At 43.0% G+C, this 22,848-nt stretch overlaps 1 protein-coding gene across 2 annotated transcripts in view; it reads left to right on the forward strand.

Annotated features, from left to right (window-relative positions):
* PRSS12 (serine protease 12) overlaps window positions 1-22,848 on the forward strand; it is a 77,636-nt gene that overhangs the window by 6,360 nt on the left and 48,428 nt on the right. For both annotated transcript variants that reach the window (XM_072625375.1, XM_072625377.1), the window contains exon 2: window positions 19,584-19,722. In XM_072625375.1, coding sequence (XP_072481476.1) covers window positions 19,584-19,722 — 139 coding nt within the window. The remainder of the gene's footprint in view (window positions 1-19,583; window positions 19,723-22,848) is intronic.

A 22,848-nucleotide genomic window follows, 5' to 3' on the forward strand; every position in this document is an offset into this window, starting at 1 on the left:
TCATTTCAGTCACGTCCAACTCTTTGTGACCTCAGTCGGGGTTTTCTTGACAAAGATACTGCAGTGGTTTGTCATTTCCCTCTCCAACTCATTTTACAGATGAGAAAAGTGAGGCAAACAGGGTTAAGTGACTTATCCAGGGTCACACAGCTAGGAAGTGTCTGAAGCCAGATTTGAACCTATGAAGAAGAGGCTTCCTGAGTCCAAGCCAGGGCTCTAGCCACTGCACCACCTAGCTGCCCCTTTATGTGTTTTATTGATGTCTATTTCTTTTTGTTGCTACCTCCATTGAACCACCAAGTCATAACCAAGGGGAAGATGCTGCATCTTCCTTACCTTTGCAGGCAGGAAGGTAGTCAACAAGAATTTGCTAAACACCTACTATGTGTCATGAATTCAGTTACTCAGTGAGAATCAGAACTTGTATCTCTAGAATAGGCATGGCGGTCCAGTGGAAAGAGCTCTGGATTTGGACTCAAAAAAGGCTCCCAGTGGCACATGTCTGTAATTCCAGCTACTGAGGAGGCTGAGGTGGGTGGATTTCTTGAGATCCGGAGTTCTGAGCTTCCTGAGGCTAAGCTAGTCAGTGTCCATACTAAGTCTGGCACCAATATGGTGGGAGAGGGAGGAAGGACACAGCATGCTTAAGAAGGGGCAAATTAGCTCAAGATGGGAGCAGAGCAGTTCACAGCTTCCACGGCTTTGATTTACCTCTATGTACATTAAGGAGTTTTGGTCATCTGTGATTTAATTTTTATTCTGAAATGAATATCTATGCCACTGAACCACATGGCGGGGCATGAGAGGTGGGGGTGGGGATTGAGTCATTTAATTTAGGCAGCATATAAATGAATAGAAAACATTGGGACCACACAGAGTGTTATTTGGGGCCTGTTGCCTGGTAGATCTGTCACTTGATGTGTCATGGCCAGTCAGCAAATGGTCCTGGGAATCTGAAAATACCCAATTAGCTGCACCAGCCCAACTCAATCTCAGTGCGACTTAAATCCTTCTGCCCTTCACGTTTCCCTCCCCACTCACTGGATGCTTCTTACATCAGAGAAGAAGAGACTAGAATGAGTTTAAGAATTGCTCCCTTTGGGGTGAGACAGCTTCTGAGTGGGGTTTCCATCTGCTCTATGAGCGCAGCATTGCCAACCAGGAAGAAAGGCAACGCTGACTTCATCCTTGGCAATTGGGTTTGCTCGGCCACTGTCCTTTTTTTCCTCATCATGAACTTGACAAATATCAGCAAACATGACCTTTTCCATATACAAAGAAGACCCGGAAAAGATGATTGTAAATGAATCTATGAATCTTGACTCCATAGAGCTTATTTTTTGAAGTATATATTAAATTGTCTATTACTGCCAGTTTGTCTATCTTCCTCTGCCCCTCTATGTTCTGTGTGTTTTTAAAATGTTTTATTTATATTCCTTTATTTCCTTCACTTTTTTGCTTCACTATCACAATAGTGGCACCCCACAACTCTTCTCCTAATCCCCCACACCAAAGCCCTTTTTTGAAATTCATAAATATGGTCAAAACAAATCCATACATTGGCCATGTTCATCAGTGTTTGTCTCATATTTTCCCTCTAGTCTATTGCTTCTCTGCTAGGATACCTAGGAACATCCTTCATTAACAGTGTTTAGGAATTATTCCCAGAGACTCTATTCATCAGAACTCTTAAGTCTTTTAAAATTTTTTCTCTTTGCAGTCCTGTTGTCATTGGATAAATGTTCCTCCTGGTTTTGCTTACTTCACTCTGCATCAGTTCATAGAAGTCTTCCCAGGTCTCTCTGACTCCATCCCTCACATCATTTCTTATGAACAGCAATATTCCATTACATTCATATACCAGTGTCTCTGGATCTAGGAGTATGCGTCAGGGAGTAAGGTATAAGAAGCCTGAGAAGGTAGGAGGGGGCCAGGTTATGAAGGGTTTTAAATGGTTTGCTCCTGGAGGCAATAGGGGGAAGCCAGTGGAGTTTATTGAGTTGGTGGGAGGAGGGTGGTGACATGATCTTGGACCTGCATTTTAGGAAAGTCATTTTAGTTGCTTAATGGAGGATTGGAGTAGGGAGAGACTTGAGGCAGGCAGACTCACCACAGCTATGGAGGTAATCAAGGACTGAGGAGATGAGGGCCATTGTGGGGCAGAGTCAGAGAAGAGAAGGGAGCATATCTGAAAGGTGCTGCAAAGGTGAAATCCACAGGCCTTTGTAATAGTTTAGACATGTGGATGAGAGATAGTGAGGAGTTCAGGATGACTCCTGGGTTGCCAGCCTAGGGGATGGGACGGATGATATTGCCCTCTACAGTAACAGGGAAGGTAGGAGGTAGGGAAGGTTTAGGAGGAAATAATGATAATGACTTTTGTTTTGGACATATTGAGTTTAAGACGGCTACTGGACTTCTGTTTTGAGATGCCCAAAGGCAGTTGGAGATTCATAATTGGAGGTCAGCAGAAATTGGGGCAGGAAAGGTAGCTTTAAGAATTATCGGCAATGGTCGAGCCATTAACTTATAGCAGAACTGACTGTACATTAGCACACATGTCCTCTCATACCTTCTCCAGCAGTTAGCATTTCCAATTTTGGTCATCCTTTTCAATCTGTTGACTGTGAGGCAGAAGGAACCTTGGAATTATTTTAATTAACATTTCTCTTATTATTGGTGATTTGGAGCATTTAAAAATGTGGCTATTTATAGCTTGCATTTCTTCTTTTGAGAATTGCTTATTCCTGTACTTTAACTATTCATGTACTGGGGAATGGTACTTGTTCTAATATATTTTTATTCATTCCTTATATATCTTGGGTACAGATCTTTAGCAACAAAATATGCTGTTAAGTCCTAACCCCTTACCTTACTGTACTGTTAAGAAAAATATGCTGTAGTTCTCTGCTAATTTTAAGTACCTTGATTTTATTTATGCAAAAATTTTTCAATTTCATGTGATCAAAACTGCCCATTTTATCTACTGTGACCTCAGTCCCTTGCTTGATCAGTAAGTCTTACCTTATATATCCAAAAGGATGTTATCTTTTTCTTTTTTCTTCTATTTTGTATGATTTTTTTTTATGTCTAGGTCATTATTTACTTGGAGATTATTGTATTATATGAGACAAAACATTGATCTAAACCTATTTTCTGTCAGACTACTTTCCAGTTTTCTTAGCAGGTTTTGTCCAATAGTGAGTCCTTAACCCAGTAGTTGGAGTCCTTGGGTTTTTTTGAATATCGTGCTACCATGTTGGATTGCTTCTTTTGTTTCTAATCAGTTCCAGTGATTTACTTTCCTGGATTTTAAGCAGTACCAGATATTTTTGATGATTTCTATCTTATAGTCTGGTTTGGGATTTGGTACCATTATGCTCTGTTACTTTGTTTTTTCCCCATTTTTTCCCCTTTAGATTTGGACTATTCATTACCCTAGATGAATTTTGTTACTATTTTTCTAATTTTATAATGTAAACTTTGGTAATTTGACCAAATCTATAAGTTAATTTAAATAATATCATAATTTTTTTATTATATTGGCAAAACCCAACCCTGAGCTATTAATATCTTTTCAATTATTGAAATCTTTCTGTTTTACTTCATTTGCTTATGAGGTTTTTATGACTTTGCGTATTTTTTTGTTTTTGTTTTTGGCAAAGGTGCCATAAAGGGCTGAGAAATGAGTGTATTTATTTCTATTTACATTCAGTTATTGACAGAGATTTATCATATTTGACTTTTATAAAATTTTGTTCAGTTCCTTCACTTCTTTCTTGTTTATCTTTTTGTTAGATTTATCCAGGTCTGAAGTGGACACATTCTAAACTATTATGGTTTTGTTCTCTATTTCTCCATGTAATTCAATCAGTTTTTCCTTTAAATAGGTGCCATGCTGTTCAGTGCTGAGAGAGAGAGAGAGAGAGAGAGAGAGAGAGAGAGAGATGGGTGGATGGATGGATAGATAGATAGATAGATAGGTAGATAGATAGATAGATAGATAGATAGACAGACAGACAGATAATTATTTCATTGTCTAAAGTTCCTTTAAGGATATTGGTTTCTGTGATTGTCACTTTTAATCATATCTGTTTTTTACTGTTGCCTTGTCTGAGAGCATGATTGTACTCTGTGCTTTTAAAAGTTCACCCAATGCATAGTAAATTCTGCTCTAGGTCCTCATTTTGACTCTGGATCTTTATGTTTCAAGTGTGTTTCTTATAAATAAATAAGATAATTATTGAATTTTACTTTCTATTTTTTTCCCTGCTACCCTCCTCTGTTTTATGGGCAAATCAATCCCATTCATGTTCATGGCCATGATTGTTAATGCTCTATTTTCTATCGTCATATTATCTTATATTTTTTTCCTCTTTTTGCCAGCTATCCCTCTCTTTACAAAAAACGAAGATGAGATGAAAGAGCAGAAATGTGTGCAGTATTAGTACTCTATGCAGATTTTTCCTATTCCTCTGCTTCTTTCTTCCTGTAGTCCCGACCCCTGATCACTGACTCCTACACCTCCTCTCTCCCCCTTTTAATCTATCATTTATGAACCACAGCTGATGATGGAATTTCTTTTGCTTGTGACTATTTCCTCACTGTATCTACCATCTTCACTAACTACCTTCTCCCCTCCCCCCATTCCTTGCTGATTTTAGTGTACTTTTATACCAAATTGTTTGTGTGTCTTCAACCTGATTTTGCCTAGTTTAGATAAAGTGAGATAAATGAGATGTCTGTTATCCCCACTCCTTCCTCCATGTTTGGGTCCTTTTCTTCTCATATACTACAATTATGCCCAATAACAATTTCCTCCCCCTCTCCTTCATTTCTCCCTCAATATATTACTTTCACTCCCTTTTCATTCCTCTCTTTAAAATAGCAGAAGAAAACAAAAACAACCCTGGTGCCTTTGGTTCTTTCTTAACTCCCTGATCCTTGAGGGCAGTAGGATTTTGAAGGGATATTTGTTTCCTCTCCTCCTTGAGTCAGGATATAAATACTTCATCCTCATTAACTCTTTCTAATTCCTTTCTAGGTTTCTTTTTTCTTTTTTTTTTTTTCTGTACTTGCATTTCAAAGACACTACCCAGCTCTAATCTTTCATCAGGAATGCTTGAAGGTCCTCCCTTCTAAGGTGGGTCCATTTTCCCCTTAGGATTACTCTGAAAGGGAAAGTTATCCTTGGTTGAAGGATACCATTTTATCATTCACTTTTCAGACTATCATATAAAATGTTCCCTCCTGTATAGTTTTGGCTTTGGCTTTTGTGATCCTACATGTGATTCCTTAGTACTTACATTCTCTTCCTGGCTGCTTACGCTACTTTTTCTTTGACCTAGAAGATCTGGATCTTGACTGTGATATTCTGGGATCCTTTTGGTTTGTGGTTTCTTTCAGGAGCTCACCAGTGGATTTTATTTTCACATTGTCCTCTATTCCAATAGATCTGGATTGTTTTCTTTTATTATTTCTTGAAATGTGGTATTTTGGTTCAGTTATAGTTCTCAGGGACTTGGATAGTTTTTAAATTGTCTCTCCTTCGCCTCTTTTCCAGGTCAGTTGTTTTGATGGTAGATGCTTTATGTGAGCTTTTGTTTTTCAGTGTTTTTGACTTTGTTCAGGGGGATCAGGGAAGGTTTCATTTTAGATCTTTGCTGGGGGGTAGGTATAGGAACAGCTGGCCTCTTTTACACCCTCTCATATTCAGTCTAATCTTAACTTGAAGTGTTGATTTACTTTTTTTTTTTTCCTGACCATTCATTAATTCAACCAGTGTTTATAAAGCATCAGGTTCATTTTGGGCTTACAAAGATCTCTGCTCAAATCTTTACCCTGCTTCATCTTATCTGTGTGACCTTAGATAAGTCACTTCCTCTTTCATGGTTCTCAGTTTCTCTATGTATAAAATGAAGGAATTGAATGAAATAATTTGCAAGATCCATTCTAAATTTAAATCATATGTATAAGATGATGAAAGCACAGACCCTGAAAGCCTAATGTATGTGAGTTTGATTTAACAAACATTCGTTCAGCATCTCCTATATGGATGAATTTATTGGGAAAGACAATTAATTCAGGTTTATAGATACTGAGTTTGAGATTCCTCCAGTCCATGTAGTTTGAAATATCTAATAGGCAATTGGTGATATGGGATTGGAGTTCATGAGAGTGATTAGGATATTTAGATCTTGGAATCACCTCAAAAACAAAGATTATAATTGGACCTGTGGGAGCTGCTAAGATCACTGAGTGAGAGCATGCAGAGAGAGAAAGAGAGACACGCAGAGAGAAATAGAGATAGACAGAGACACACAGAGATAGTGAGAAGGGGCGGGGGAGAGACAGAGAGAGAGAGACAAAGATAGAGACAGATAGATAGAGAAAGAGAGACACACAGAGAGAAATAGAAACAGAAAGAGACAGTGAAAAGCGGGGGAGAGAGACAGAGAGAGAGAGAGACACAGAGATAGAGACAGAGAAAGAGAGACACACAGAAAGAAATAGAGACAGATAGAGACACACAGAGATAGTGAGAAGGGGCGGGGGAGAGACACAGAGAGAGACAGAGAGAGAAACAAAGATAGAGACAGATAGACAGAGAAAGAGAGACACACAGAGAGAAATAGAAACAGAAAGAGACAGTGAGAAGGGGGGAGAGAGACAGAGAGAGAAAGAGACAGAGAGACAAAGATAGAGACACAGAAACAGAGACAGAGAAAGAGAGACACACAGAGACAGAGACAGAGAGACATAGAGGGGTCCTGGATGGAGCCTTTGGGGCTCTTAGCCGGTTCTTTCTAAAAGAGTGGAAAAAGGAAAAGGGTTTTGTATTTATTTGTTCTGTGTGTAATTATTTCAGTAAATACTGGGTGCAATTCACAAATATTCTAAACACAATTTAAATGTCTAAGATGGTTTATGTGAGAGGCATCTGCTGTGGTGAGGCAGCTACCAGTCCATTTTATCTTCTGATGGAAAGGCATTTCATGAATAATCAATGGTCATTTCTCTATGAATTAATGAGAACCAATGAGGCCTTTTCAGTGAAATACTTATGAAATAGTGTGACTAGCACATATGATTAAAGGAATAGTGGCTTTCATTTTTTACTTTGTATGAGTTGGAATAAAAATAGACATTTCTTGATGGCAAAATGGGAATATTTTACCTATTAAGTATAGTTTGAAGTGGCATATCCCATTCTAGAAATTGTTTTTTCTCACTACTAGTATGAGCACAAACCAATGTCTAAATCTTCCAACCATTTGCCCTCTCCCACAGTGTTGGAATAAATTTCAGCCTGAGGTTCAGAATTCAATTATTTTTAGATTCTTTCAATATGTGACTTTGGAAATTTCATAATTCAGGCAGAAATGTAGCCTCCCATCCTTTGCAGCTGGTGTCGGGCAGGAAGGACTGTAGTTATTGCTTAACAGATGTGTGGTAATGGCAACTTTTCTATTACTCTTGTAGAAATTTCACTTGGCGGGCTATTGGATGTCTCTCAGAACTTTCAGAACTCTCTGTTTTTCTCAGGATCAGAACAATAAGATAATCTCCTCCACATGGCATTCCCCCACAGCCCTAGACAAGACCAGTGACTGGGGTGCATACACAATATAACACACAATGGAATGGAAGAGGTTTGTTGCTCCTTCCGCCTGCATTGGGAGAAGGGACTTCCACATTTGGGAGTACTCTTTATCATTGAAGGTCAGTGTGTTGGATGGGGCAGAATAAAGATTTGAATAGCAGTCTTTGTAAGCCCCAGCTGGACTAGATGCTTTACAAACATTGGTTGAATTAATGAATTAATTAATTGGCAGAAGAAAATAAAACGAATGACATTTCGAGTTAAGATTGAACAATGTGCGAGGCTGTAAAAAAAAAACCCTGATTTCCCACATATCACTCCACTAGCAAAGCACTGAGGTTTTCAGGGGTGGGGAACCTTCAGCCTCGAGGTCTCATGTGGCCCTCTAGGTTCTCAAGTGCGGCCCTTTGACGGAATCCATACTTCACAGAACAAATTAGTTTGGATTCGATCAAAGGGCTGTACTTGAGGACCTAGAGGGTCACATGGGGTCTCGAAGCCTCAGGTTCCCCACCCCTACCCATCCCTCTTCTTTACTCCTGTTTTTAAGAGCCATCCAACACAAAGTCCTGACCCTCTCCCTTACTGTGCTGTGGAAGTAGCCCAGAGGCCTCAAGGACATGGACCAGTAATGTGCTTCCAACCTAGAGAGGCTTCAAGACGATCCTAGGGTCAAGCCTGATCCTCGGGCAAATCCACTTAAATGGAAGATGCTGCCATCTTAAATTAGAGACTAAAATTGTTACGTTTGATTTTCTCCTCCTCTCGTCTGCCAATGATTATGTTGTCCGTGCTCATTTCAGTCCACTTGATTTCACTACAACTAATCTTACTGCTTCTATGCATCAGGAGAGGGTATTTCCATACCAAGAGTTCCACAGGTCTACACCTCCCTCCCCAAATTCTATTACTATCTTTGTGTGAGTGGGACACACACGTAACTAAACACACACCCACTAAACACAAGTGAGACTCCTTTTTGTTCTTACCCTATGACCTGTGGATTCTTGTTCCCTCTCTGGCATCTCAATACAGTGTTAGGATGTCCTGATCCGAGCTCTACAGCAGCTTGCTGGGTGCAGGATGTTGCCTCCTATAGCTTTCTGGGGCTTCTGGAGTCCCTACCCTGGGGCTTTCTGACCCCCTCCCTTCTGGCTGCCTCTAGACATGGACCCTTGTAGCTACACCTGCCCTGTCTCTGGCCAAGCTCGCTTTGCTGGTCAGCCTCCCTGTGACTAACTTTTTGTGCAGTTCTGGGCTGGAAGATGTCACCTCCTGGAGTTTTCTACTGAATTTTTAAAAATCAGCATTGAGTCTGGTGTGAGCTTAAGGGTTTTGTGGGAGTTGGTCAGCCAGCCTCCACTGAGGCCACCATCTTGGCTGGAAGTTCTATTGGGTTGTTTTCAAGCATATTTTGCTGATTCTTTAGCAGTTTCTGCTATTGTCTTCCAGAAGAACAAATTCTCAGTGAATCATTGTTAGGAAAAAATATTTTCCACAGATATTTCCAGGTTGAGCTCAATCCCTATTTTGTCATTTCCTCAGCTAATTTCATCTCTCCCTTTGTTTCCTTTGGTGCATTGGATGTTGTTGATTAGACAGAACTTTGTTTCTGGGACAATCGCTGGTGTTAATTTGTCGTATTTCTTCATACCTTCTAGTGACTTATTATGATGGACCTTTTGTCTTCTCTGCTCATTTTTTGTCCCTCCTCTTCTGAGAATTTTTATTTGAGGTTTTTTGGTTAAAGAAGCTGCTGCTTCCTTGAGTTTGACCCTTCTGTTGGTGTTCTTGCTGCGACATGGAAAACTTGGACTCTTCTGTGGCCTCTTATTCTGCCCTCATACGTCAGAACCAGAGGTCCTGAGGCCATGCTTTGGGATCAAGATGAATGTGTCCTTTCAAGTCATTTGAACCATTGTGAACCACTTAGAATGAATGAACACACAATCTTTGAGTTTAAGGATAGTTTGCATCCTCAGAATCATCTGGCAATTCAATGACTAAGTATTACTAATCATCCTCATTGAAAACATTTGTCAACATGATTGAAAACATCATGCTAAAAATCATGGGAGCAAGCACACAGCCCTACTTCACTCCATTGGTGACTGGGAAGATACAAGAGTATTGTCCACTATCCAGAACCCAGGCAAGCATGCCATCATGAAATTGATGTACAATATTGATGAACTTCTCCGGGCAACCAAATTTTGACATAATTTTCCATAAGCCCCCATGACTAACAGTGTCAAAGGTCTTGATCAGATCCACAAACATTGCTTACAGACCTCTGTTCTGCTCCTGGCATTTCTCCTGGAGTTGTCAGGCAGCAAACATCATGTTGACTATTCCTTGGCCCTTTCTGAAGCCACACTGGCTCTCAGGTATATACCCATTGTCCAGGTGAAGGATCAGCCTATTAAGGAGGACTCTAGCAAGAATTTGTCCAGCAATGACTAAGAGAGAGATCCCCCTGTGATTGTCGCAGGACAATCTATTCCCTTTACCCTTATAGAGATGGACAATGGAGGCATCCTTGAACTCCTGGGGGATAACCTCCTCTTGACATATAACCTGGAAAATTTCAGACATCAAGGTCAACTACCGTACTGATGGTAAGTACTTCAATTTGAAAAGGCTACAAGCCAAGACCAAAGTGGAGGGAGTGTTGGTGCATGATTTTCTGTTTGCAGATGATTGTGCACTCAATGCAGCCTCTGAAGCTGAGATGCAACAAAGTATGGATCAATTCTCTGCTGCCTGTGCTAATTTTGGCCTTATAATTGACACCAAAAAAACACAGGTGCTCCATGAGCCACCACCACACCACCCATACGTGGAACCATCAGTTACAACAAATGGAGAAGTTTTGAATGCTGTGGATAAGTTCACTTACCTTGGTAGTGTGCTTTCCAGGGATGTACACATTGACAATGAGGTTGATGCACACATTGACAATGAGGTTGATGCACGCATTGCCAGAGTTAGCTCAGTGTTTGGGAGGCTCTGAAGAAAAGTTTGGGAGAGAAGAGGTATTAGACTGACTACTAAACTGATGGTCTACAGAGCCGTTGTGATGATCTCATTGTTGTATGCCTGTGAAACATGGACAGTCCACCAGCACCATGCCTCTTTGAAGACGAAGGACAACAACCAACCAATTACTAACCATGAGGGACAGCCATGGTGCGGTGGTCAGATGGCCTCTGCCTGAGCCAGGAAGACTTGGATTCTAGTCCTTCCTTTGACACATGTACACTATGAGCAAGTTACTTCATCTCAGCACTCTTGGGGGAATCTCTTACCATCAACTGCATTGCTGGAGAGAGTTTCCTCATTGGGACATTCCCTGTATCCATAAACTAACTGGTCCATTCCCTATCCCTTTTGACCATAGGAAACCAAATAAATACTTGAAACTTTTGTTTCATTTCTTTCATTTAGATATATTGCAGGAAAATCCTTTATGATTTCCCTTAGCATTCTTTCTTTCCTCTCTTTACCTTGTATTATACTTAGTTATGTATGTGTTTTTATCTGTCCCCAGTAGAACATCAGCTCCTTGAGAACCTTGTTTGGTTTTTTCCTACCTTTGTTTATTGAGTGTTTGGAGAGTCTATATATGTCATGGGAACCTTTTTCTTCTTTTGTCCAGACCTTTGATTTCATCCAGGGCTTTTCTGGTCTCCAAACCCCTGCAAGTCTGAATGGTGGTTTTAGAAAGTCCTAGACCACTTAGAGGTGAAAGGAGCTGCCCTGGGCTTGAGAGCTATGAGTTTGGTACCAGATGCTGAGGTCCTCTCTCAAGCTGAACTGCTGAGCATCCAAACTCTATTGCAGAGTGAGATTCTAATGGGCTGGCCACTTTGTTCAAATGCCAAACGTATGTTTGCCTAAATACTATCTCATAGAAGACTCATACAAGCCAAGCACTCACATGGAAGTCAGAAGAACTGATACAAGGTCATTCTAAAGATCTCTCTGAAGAACTTTGGAATCAGTTGTAAGACATGGGAGACACTAGCACAGGACCGCCCAGCATGATATGCCCATATCAAAGAAAGTGCTGTGTTCTCTAAGCAAAGCAGAATTGCAGTAGATCAAAAGAAATGTGAGACATACAAAATGAGAGCCACATCCACTCTGAATGTTCATGTGGACTATTTGTGCTCAATCTGTGGTAGAGCCTTCCGAGCTCCCATTGGTCTGATCTGCCATGGTTGGACCTCGACCGAGGGATGTCATGTTCTCTTTGCACACCAACCACCAGCTCTATGTGTCCTTACTCCAAGGTCAGCTACTTATCTACATGTTGTAAGGCTCAGGTGAGGTAACACTGCTAAAGTACTTTGAAAATGTTAAAGACTTATAAAAATACCAATGATGATGATGCCTTGGCTGTCTCTTCTTGCCCTGTTTTATGCCTAACTTGCTATAGATACTCAAAGGATCCATGAACAAAGTTATCTGTCTGGTTTCAGGTCTCATGGGATCTTTTATGATATTCACACGTGAGATGACAATAAATAAGGAAGTATTCATGATGCTCTTTACTTTCACCGGTGGTATTTGGCTGACTGAGATCTCGAGTAGAAAGCCCCTTTGAGGTCCGTGGACATTCAAAAGAGATCAGGCTAATGATCCACAAAGGAAACACCAAGTGGATGAAGATGGCTCTTGTGCAGCTTATGACATACAGTTGGATGGACAGCCAGTTGAGCCATTTCATCTGTGTATGCATAACCTGGCTAGGAGTGGCCAATGGCCAGTGAGCTGGGTCCAGAAGTGAGCAGAAGGACAAAGATGGGCTGCATCCTTTTTGGTCAGGGCTCTTCAATTGCTCCCTGCCACCAAACCATCATTTTTCTGGGGATGCTTTGTGGCCACAAGTCAGAGAACAGCACCACTGGAGAAGACTCAGAGTTGCAAGTGACCCAAAGGGGAAGTGTACTGCAGCATCTTAACAATGGTAACTTAAACATGGGAGACAGCAGAGAAGATAAGACTGGGGATAAGTGTGACTATCGAAGGAGTGAGGGATGATGGACAGCTCTTGTATACAGGGTATGGATGTTCATGGATATTAGTGAAAAGGCAAGAGAAGAGACTTCAGTGTATCTGGGGATATCATAGTGTATCCCATGAAGGTTTTATAAAAAAACATGGATAAAGTTGACAGAGGAAGGGAAGAAACAATTGCGACAAGTGGATAAGTTGTGCCCAGAGAAGAGATCACGAGTCCACTCATTTGAAGGCAGAGGACCTGTATTCAAGATCTGGCCCTGCTACTTTATACTTTGGTGAACTTGGGAAAGTTAATGAGCTTGCACAGGCCTGTTTCCACGTCCACAAAATGAGCGTATTGAACTAGATGATCTTACAACTTAAAAATAATGTTAATGACCAGTATCTATATAGCACTTTAAGTTTGGCAAAGCACTTTATGAATATCATCTCATTTGATCCTCATAACAACCCTGGAAGATGAGCGCGGTCTTTATCTCCATTTTATAGATGAGGAAACCAAGGCACTACACTTTGGTATAGTGCTGTCTAATTCAAACACAAACAGGGGCCACTAACGCTGACATAAGGATCCCTGATCCCTGTGGGCTGCACGCTGACTTAGAAAACCACGTACTAATATTATCTATGTTTTGCTGTACAGGCATAGCTCAGACATATTGTGAGTTCCATCCCAGACCACCACATTAAAATGAATATCACAATAAAGTGAGTTGGAGGATTTTTTTAGTTTCACAGGGCATGTAAGAGTAATCTATTAAGCAAGTGATAGCATTATGTCTCAAAAAATGTACATACTTGAATTAAAAATACTTTATCGCTAAACCATGCTAACTATCACTTGAGCCTTCTGTGAATTATAATCTTTGCTGGTGGTGGGTTTTGCCTTGATGTTGATGGCTGCTGACGGATCAGGGTGATGGTTGCTGAAATTTGGGGTGGCTGTGGCAATTTTTAAAAATAAAACAATGATGAAGTCTGCCATATCAATTGACTACCTTTCACTTGAACAGTTACAGGTCATTGTAGTATTATTAACTGGCCTAATTTCAATACTGAGGGCAGCAAGGTGGCACAGTGCACTGGGCTTGAAGTCAGCAAGACTCATCATCCTGAGTTTAAATCCAGTCTCAGACACTTACTAGCTGTGTGTCCCTGGGCAAATCACTTGACCCTGTTTGCCTCAGTTTCTTCATATGTCAAATGAGCTAGAGAAGGAAATGGCAAATCACTCCAATATCTTTGCAAGAAAATCCCAAATGGGGTCACGAAGAGTCAGACAGGACTGAAATGACTGAACAGCATGAAAAATTTCATGACTGTTATGCCTCAGACAAAAGGGAGGCCAGAGGAGAAGGAGAGAGATGAGCAACAGCTGGTCTGTAGAGCAGTCAGAGCACACACAACATTGTGAAGTTGTACAATGCCACAGTACAACAGTAACATCAAAGATCACTGCTCATGGCTCACTGTAACAGATAAAATAGTGAAGAAGTTAGGTACGTTGCCAGAATGAGCAAACTGTGATGCAGACTCAGTGAGCACAGGCTGCTGGAAACGTGACTGACACTCGATGCAGGGCTGTCACAATCTTTCAATTTATGAAAAATGCAGAATCTTCAAAGTGCGATAAAGCAGAATGCAACAAAATGAAGTGTGTTTGTATTTTCATTTAGTTTTTAAATATTTCCCAATTATACTTTAGTCTGGTTATGGTACTCAGGCAGCAATGTGGCTGCCACATGTTTGATTCCTCTGGGAGCAGGACTTATGGGTTCTAGTCATGCCTCAGACACTGGATAAGGCAGTTTTCCTCCTTCTGCCACAGATTCTTTATCCTCAGACTTAGGAGAGGGGTGTAACTTGTTCATCTCATCTAGATCTAAATCTGTGATCCTATGTATGATATAATACTTGTCCTCATGGAGCTTACATGCACAAGGCTTTCCTTGAGGTTACCAGTCAACAAGGACATTCTTTACTGGAAATAAAGTCAATATTGGTTGATTGGCCAAGGAAATTGGGGTACATGAATATAATGGAACATTACTATGTTATAAGAAATAATTAGCAGGAAGGATCCTGAGAAGCCGGGGAAGTGTAGCTGATAACCAGGTTCAAATCCTACCTCCTATACTTTCTGGCTGTGTGAGGTTATTTAAACCTCTCTGGGCCTGAATTTTTCCCTCTGTAAAATAAGGGAGTTAGACTCCCTGACCTCATAGGCCTGGCATAGCAATAATCTGCAATCCAATGAGCCTGTGATCAGAGGCAGAGTAAAATAAGTGGAATGGGAAAAAGTCTAAAGAAAGATTTTTGTTGTTTGCTTAGCCATTTTTTGGTCATGTCCAACTCTCTGTGGCCCCATTTGGGTTTTTCTTGGCAAAGATACTGGAGTGGTTTGCCATTTCCTTCTCCAGCTCACTTTACAGATGATGAAACTGAGGCAAACAGGGTTAAGTGACTTGCCCAGGGTCACACAGCTAGTAAGTGTCTTCCTGAGGTCTTCCTCAGTTCAGACCTAGTACTCTACCACTGTGGCAGCTACCTACCCCATAAATGGGATGATCAGAAGCAATGAAAACAAACAGAATGGAAAGCTACAAAGTTAGAATGACCAAGCTTTGTCCCCAGGAAGAGGGAGGATGCCCCAACACCCTCCCTGCAGCTCTCTTGCATCCTGCACATGATGTCAGACTTCGGGGTGTCTTGGCTAGTTTGACTGACTTTCTATTTCCTCCTATTTTCTCTTTATTATAAGGAATAACTGGAAAGAGAGCAAAGGAAGACAGAAGGAAATGGGAAATTATGTAAGAACAAAACATGTAAATAAAACTTTATTTGAAAAACATGCTCATTCTTCAGCCGGATTGCAGAGTGCTGGCATCGGCCATGTGCCAGAGGGCTGCGGCCAAACCGCTCTCTAACCGAATGAAGGCACTTCTGTTCTTACTCAGTCTCCAGCTTTGAACAAACCTAGTTCAAAGTGTAGCAGCCCTCTGGGCTTCCTCTCCACGCCCCACTTGCCTTCACAGGCTCAGGCCCCATAGATGTGCTGCTTATTCCTAATCAAGGGTCTAGGGGTGACCCTGGGGGCCTGGGATTGCTAGTAGTGTAACTCAGAAGTGTCCCTTGTGTTTTCAATCAAGTCTACTGTTCTTTTGAAAAGGAAACTACTGAGAGGCAGAGAAAGAACAAGCTATAGCAACAGTCTGGCCCCCATCCTGGGGCACTTTCCCCTTGCACACACAAAGTAGTGAGGCACATGTCTAGAGAATGACACGGCCAGGGTGCGTCTCCCTAGCCCCATGAAGTCCTCACCCATGTTCCCACCCCTTCTCCCATCTTGCTGGGCTCTGAGGATCAGTGATTCTTTCTGGAGTCCATGGGCAGCACCGCCTGTCTCTGTTATGAAAGATCACCATCCCTGAAGCTCCTGCCACCCTCAGGAGGCTGTCTTCCCGCCATTGTCGCAAGGTACTTCTTCAGTCATTAACCCCCACCTCTTTCTTTACTTGACTTTACTTTCTTTACTAGTGACTCTGGTTGCCAGGGGCACCTCTGATGGATCTGCTGGTCAGCTGGGCATTCCTCTCTCACAATCACCACCCACCTAAAATCAGGAAAGAACAAACATAAAAGAAACAGAGGCGACATGTGTTTGCTGACGCATGGTGACCAGGTGGGAGATACAGTAGCTCAGCAATGGCACCAACCGGCAGCAGGCCTGCCTTCCACCCAGTGGCTCACAGACTTTAGCCTTATTCTTCCCCAAGAAAGAAAAAGAACCCAAAAGAGCCAAGAGACTGGCAGATCACTATTCACATATGCCTACCCAGTTCTGGCTCAGCATCTTACGGGCCATCCATCTCCTCAGCCAACCAAAAGTCTTCTATCCTACCTCAGACACTTACTCACTCTGTGACTCTAGACAGGTCACTTAACCACTCTGGGCCTCAGTTTCCTCATCTGTGAAGGGCGGACAATCATAGCCCCTTCCTCACAGGGTTGTTGTGAGGGTCCGTGAGTTAACAAGCCTTAAAGGGCTAGCTGACTGTCTGTGCTGTCACCAGTCCCTTAGCTGGTCTCGGCCAAGCCTTCAGATACTGGAATGGAAGCAGGCATTGACTATTTGAACTCTGCATAGCCCACCAGGATGGGCTCTAAGGACTTCACCTGCTGGTCCCCATCCCCATTACAAAAACTTTTCCTTGACAGTGTTAGTCATTCCGATTGACCGGTCAATTCCTCCCATTTAGTGAGGTTCTAAAGATATCCAGGTTTGGATGATCTGTTTCTGTTTAAATGCATCTTTGTTTCTTCATTGGGGAAGAACTGGGAGAGACATAGCACGAGACTTGAGATTTTCATTAGTCTTTTGTTTGATTTCAGGCAGCTAGGTGGTGCCATATTGGGATAGAGTGCCTGGAGTCAGGAAGATTCATCATTTTCATGAGTTCAAATCCAGCCTCAGGCACTTATTGGGCAAGTCACTTCACTCTGTTTGCCTCAGTTTCCTTATCTGTAGCATGAGCTAGAGAAGGAAATGGCAAACCCTTCCAATATCTCCGTGAAGAAAACCCCAAATGGGGTCCCAAAGAGTCTACTACCCAGCAGACTACACAGTCACTACAGGGACTTTAAAAAATTACTCTGAGGCAGTGTGTGTGTGTGTGTGTGTGTGTATGTGTGTGTGTGTGTGTGTGTGTGTGTGTGGACTCACAGGTTGCATGAAAAGGAAAGAATATAACATTTGAAATCAGAAGACTGGAAGTCTTGCCTCTAACATAGGCGCTCCTATCCTGAGGTTCACAGGATTCTCCTTGGGCCTCAGTTGTCTCATCTGTGAAATGATAGGGAGTGACTAGGTGACCTCTGAGGCCCCTCCCAGCTCTAGATCTCTGCTTCTACTACATATGACCTTGGTCAAGTCACTGAGGCTCCCCAGGCCTCAGTTTCCTCCTCTGTGAAATGAGGAAGCTGGATAGCCTGGTGCCTCCGCCAGTTAATTCTGGGAGGATGGATAGCTGTTGTCAGATGGTCTTGCTTGTCCCATGTGCACAGCTTGCCTGTACATGCCATCTCTCCCATTGGAATCAAAGGTCCTTGAGGGTACAAGCTATGTTTGCCTTTCCTTGTATCCTCGCAGAGTGAATGCTTGGTAAATGCTTGTTGGGTGAGTGAGGGACTGGACTCTGAGGTCTTTTGCATCTGTAGATAGATCTTGTCTTAGCATGATAAGACATCTGTCAGGAACACTAGAGAGGTGGAGAATGTGAGAAACAGCTTTCAGTGAAGTTTAACCTTAGCTTCCTAACTTTTGCCTTCAAGGATGGATTTCTGTTTCCACTTTGGGCCCCTAGGGGTAAAGGACAGAATGAATGAATGAATGAATGAATGAATGAATGAATGAATGAATGAATGAATGGAGTGAATGAATGAACACACAATTTGGTGGGTTAGTCATTCATTCTGAGCTTCGATTTCCTCGTCTGGCCCTACATCTGTTCTCCTGTAAGCAGTCAGCTTGTCCTTCTCTTCCAGAGCTGGGCTTGCCACAGCCCCCCATCAGGATACTAGGATACCTCCAGCATCAGGAATCTTTTCATCTCTGCCTTGGGCTGAGGCCCTTGCCAGCTGTGTCCCTTCTGTTGTTAAGGGCCCATGATTAGCACCCCAGATCCGTTTCTCCACTTACCATCCATTAGTTTTACAAAGTGATGTTTCCTCCAAAGCTACAGTAAGGATAAAGAAACAAACACATCCTCTAATACCTGATCTCCCCTACACCACTTCTGTCCCTGGGAAAGTTGGCTAAAACTTTGGGTCATTTCTTCCCTTACACTGCAGAATACCCTACCAAGTTCATGTCCAGAATCCCCACTGGGCTAGGGATTTCAAAAGTCACTCCTAAGGATTGCTCCTTGATGTTGCCCTGGATGCAAAACCCAGCCTGGAACTCTTGGCCCAAGGTACCCTGAGGACCCTGCCAGCTCATGAAGTTGTGCAGTGTCACTCCCTCTGTCCATAACAGAAACAGGCAAAGCACAAGGCCAAGGAGAGAGGGTCCATCCCTGGGGGCTGGGGTAAGGAGGGAGGGACATGGCATCAACTGGGAAGAAGGCCTGAAGGCCATCACCCTTGACTACATAACCTCTCTCTGGATGCCACAAGCAAGAGTCACTGTGCTCCCCCAGACAAGAATGAGACAAAGATTAAGTAGGTGAAGCTGACCGCCTTTAGGAAGATGCTGACAAGCCTTCCTGCAGAACAAGTCTTCCCAATTAACCAGTTGGAGCCCATTAGAGATGCTCCACCCATGCCCCGTTTCCCTTGTGCCTCCTTGAGATTCTACTAAGAGAAAGTTCCCGGTGCCTTCCTTGGGTAGAGATGGCATCAGATCAGCCACACAAGCTAATGGGTCTTGGATGTACCTGCCTCCCATTAGACCACCCCTTACTTTGTAAGAGAACTGAGGCCCAGGGTGTGTAAAATGGCCAATTTCAAGGTCCCACAATTAGTTATGGGCCTGGCAGTGGAGCCCACCCACTCCCCCCGCCCAGGGCTACTGTCCACCCCCCCTTGAAGAGGGCCCATCATTCCTTCTAGGATTGCGGTTGTGCAGGAATCCTGCTCCTCTCCACCCCCACTAAATCTGAATTCACCCATCTGCTTGTCTAAGATTGCTGGGAGGCGTCATGAGCTCCCCCGTCAGTATACTAATTAGCAGCTGCTTTTTAAATGCTTACTTAAAGTCAGTGCCTCATGCTGGGAAGGGGGGGGGGTCTCAGAATCTGTCAGACTTGGGGCTACTACCATTGCACAGAAATCTCAGGCTATGGTCGGTCAAATAGTCAAGCAATTAACAAGCATTTATGAAGTGCTACCAAATGCCAGCCCTGTCCGGATTGGTTCTTGTACTAAGGAACTGGGGCCTTTCTTTCCTCTTTAGGGTCAGTGCGTCTCCGAGGCGGGAAAAATGAATTTGAAGGTACTGTGGAAGTGTATTCCAGAGGAGTCTGGGGGACGATCTGCAGCAGCGATTGGGATGATGGTGCTGCGTCTGTCATCTGTCGCCAGCTGAATTTTGGGTGAGTTTCCAGGTCAATTTAATTCAACAAACTTTAAATGTCTCCTGTGGGCCAGGCATTGGGGAAGGCAAAGGCAGTAATGAACTAGACCCTTTCCTCAAGGGGTTTACATTTGACTGGGAAGAGAGACAGAAAGACATACACACATGCGACAGACAGATAAGGAGAGAGGCAGACATACAGAGAGATAGGGAGAGAGACACACATGCGCACACACATACACACACAGAGACAGGTGGGGCGAGAGACAGAACACACACACACACACACACACACACACACACACACACACACACACACACACACACACACACGACCTGAGGGGATTGGGAAAGACTTTGTGAGATAGAGTAAGAGGAAGAACGTAGAGAGTGAGCAGAGCACTGGCCTGGAGTCAGATCCAAGTCCTGCCTCTGAAGCTTCCTCACAGTGTGACCATGGACCAGTCACTTGCCTCTCTGGGCCTCAGTTGCCTCCTTTGTAAAATAAAGAGGCTAGAGTTGATGACCTCCAATGCCCCTACCAGCTGTATGATCCTAAGGCAAACCTAGAGGATTCTTTTGGCGTGCAAAATTAAAATCTTGCCCTCTCGCTGCCCATCCTAAAACATCACTATGAAAACTCAATCTCTAAATGGAAAAGCCCCAGGGACAAACATACCTCAGATAGCCTCAGTCCCGCCAAGCTGTCCAATGCAGCAGGTGCTGGGAGCTGAGTGATCCAAGGCCTTCTCTGGTCTTTAGAAGAAAAAGTGCATTTTTCAGGACTTAGAGTTTGTGTTTCTTCTACTGCTTGGGGATACCACCCCCTCCTGGGACGCCAGCTTTGCATGTAACACGCTTCCACTGCACCTAAAATATTTGCAACAAAGATTCTAATCCCAAAGTCCATCCCACAAAGTAGGTAGTTGGAAGTCTGGGGCCTAGGTCTCCTGAGTGGGTCCCTTGGGTGTGGTCCCTGTCCACCCCAATTCAGGAAAGGAAGCAGAGGAAGGAGCCCTGACCCTTCCTCCCCAACTGAACTGTGTTGAAGACCCTGTTGCTTTTACAGGAGGTGAAATGCTCCCCAGAGACCCTCTAGCCCAACCCAGACCTAAGAATGCCCCTCCAACCTGCCCAGCGAACAGCACCCCAGGATCACCTCATAGCCAGACCTCCAGGAAGTGGGAAGCCATTATCCCCACGGCTGGCCAGCTCTCCTCTTCCCCTTTCCTTCACTCGTAGGGCTGTTGGCCTAGTATGGACCTTCATCCCCTCACCTGCACAACCTCAGCAGCTTCCCAAATGGACTTGGGGCTTTCCCTGTCTAATCCATCCTCTGAACAGAGGGCCCTCCCTCTCCAACTACCTTACATGAAGCTGCTTTGTATCCATATCTATCTTCTTCATAATCTGTCTCTCCTTACGTGTGCCCAGCTACATTCTTATGAGGAAGGCAGTGCTAAGTGCAATTCGTGGTGCTTGATAAATGCTTGAGGATTGATGGATTGACTGCGATAAATAAATACAGATATATCCTAAGTAAATATAAAGTCACTGGAGGTCATTAGCAACTTTGGGGAGGGAAAAAGAGATTGGAATAGACCTTGTGTAGAAAGGGACTCTAAAACTGAGCCTGAGGAAACTAGGGGGTCTTAGAGGTGGAGGTGAGGAGTTAGGGGGACAGGCTGTGTAAAGGCTCGGAGGTAGGAGATGGGCTTTCCTGTATAGGGTATGCACCAGTTTGGTTGGAATGTGAAATACATGAAGGACAGCATGGTGAAATAAGTCTGAAAAGGTAAATACAAGTCAGATCATGATGAACATTTAATGGCCAAATTGAGGAGTTTGCATTTTATCCTAGATGTTCCTTGAGCAGGGCAGTGACTTTGTCAAATTTGTTCTTTAGGAATACTGCTCAGGTGGCTGAGTGGAGGAGGGATTGGATTGGAGAGAGATTACAGATGGAAAGACCAATTAAGAGATCATGGGAATAATACAAGGGGTGAGGAGGGCCTTCACATGCTATATTGTAGGGTTGGTTCAGGCTTACAAATTCAGTCTCTGGGCCCTGAGCTACTGTGGCAATACAGTGCAGAGTAGATATGACCACCATCTTGTGCTACATTGGGGAGGTTCACAGTTCATTTCCAAGATAGATATTTCCAAGATAGAAGCTCACTATCTAAGGGCAAATAAGAGCAAAGGGAAGAGTAGATACAGGAACCTTGAGGTTACTGGAGGTGAGTGTGCCTGGATACCACTATTTTTAAAAAAAAAGATTAATTTCTATAAGTGAGAGTGTTTTGATCAATGTTGAAACTCAGTGGATTGGCCAAATTCAGCTAAAATGACTAGGACTTAAGAGCACTTTTTGGAGTCCCAACTACTTGGGTGGCCTTGGGAAAGTTACTTAAAAGAACCTCGGTTTCCTCAACTGTAAAATCAGTATGGCTGGAATGGGTTCTGAGATAACTTCCAACTTTAGAGCTATACCCTCATAAGCTAATGAAATCTAGTTAAAGTTCCTAGGATCTGGGTGGAAAGTACTCTAGAGTCAGAAAAACAAGGTTCAAACCTCACTTCTGCCACTTACCACTTGTGTGAACATGGATAAATCACTTCACCATGCTCCTTACATTTAATTGTTCTCAGGTGTAAAATAAGAAGGCTTCCCTACATGGCTTCTGGCCCTTCCGATACCAGATCTGTGACCTGGGGATTAATCACTTCACTTCCCTGGGCCTCAGTTTCCTCATCTGTAAAAAGTATCTGTATGGGATAACCTGGTACCTCCACCTGTCAGTGCCTTCTCTTCTCAGATTGCTTTCCAAGTGTTCTGTATATAACCAGGATGTACCTAGTTGTTGCCATGCTGTTTTTCCCTCTTGGATGTAAGGTCCTAAGAGCACAGGCTAGCTCCGCATTTCTTTGTATCTACATGTAGTAAGTTCATAGTAAGTGCTTCTTGACTGACAGACTGGGCTCTGAGGTCCTTTGGTTCTCCAGATGTAAAATCCAGTAAAGTCTTCTGATTTCTGCTCTCAGTCACATGAAAGGCTGAGAATGTGAGAAACTGAGATCTTTTTAGTGACATTTAATTCTAGATGATTAACTTTTGATTTCAAGAATAGATTTCTAATATACT

The sequence above is a fragment of the Notamacropus eugenii genome, chromosome 7, assembly GCF_028372415.1.
Source record: "Notamacropus eugenii isolate mMacEug1 chromosome 7, mMacEug1.pri_v2, whole genome shotgun sequence".
Lineage (NCBI taxonomy): Eukaryota > Metazoa > Chordata > Mammalia > Diprotodontia > Macropodidae > Notamacropus > Notamacropus eugenii.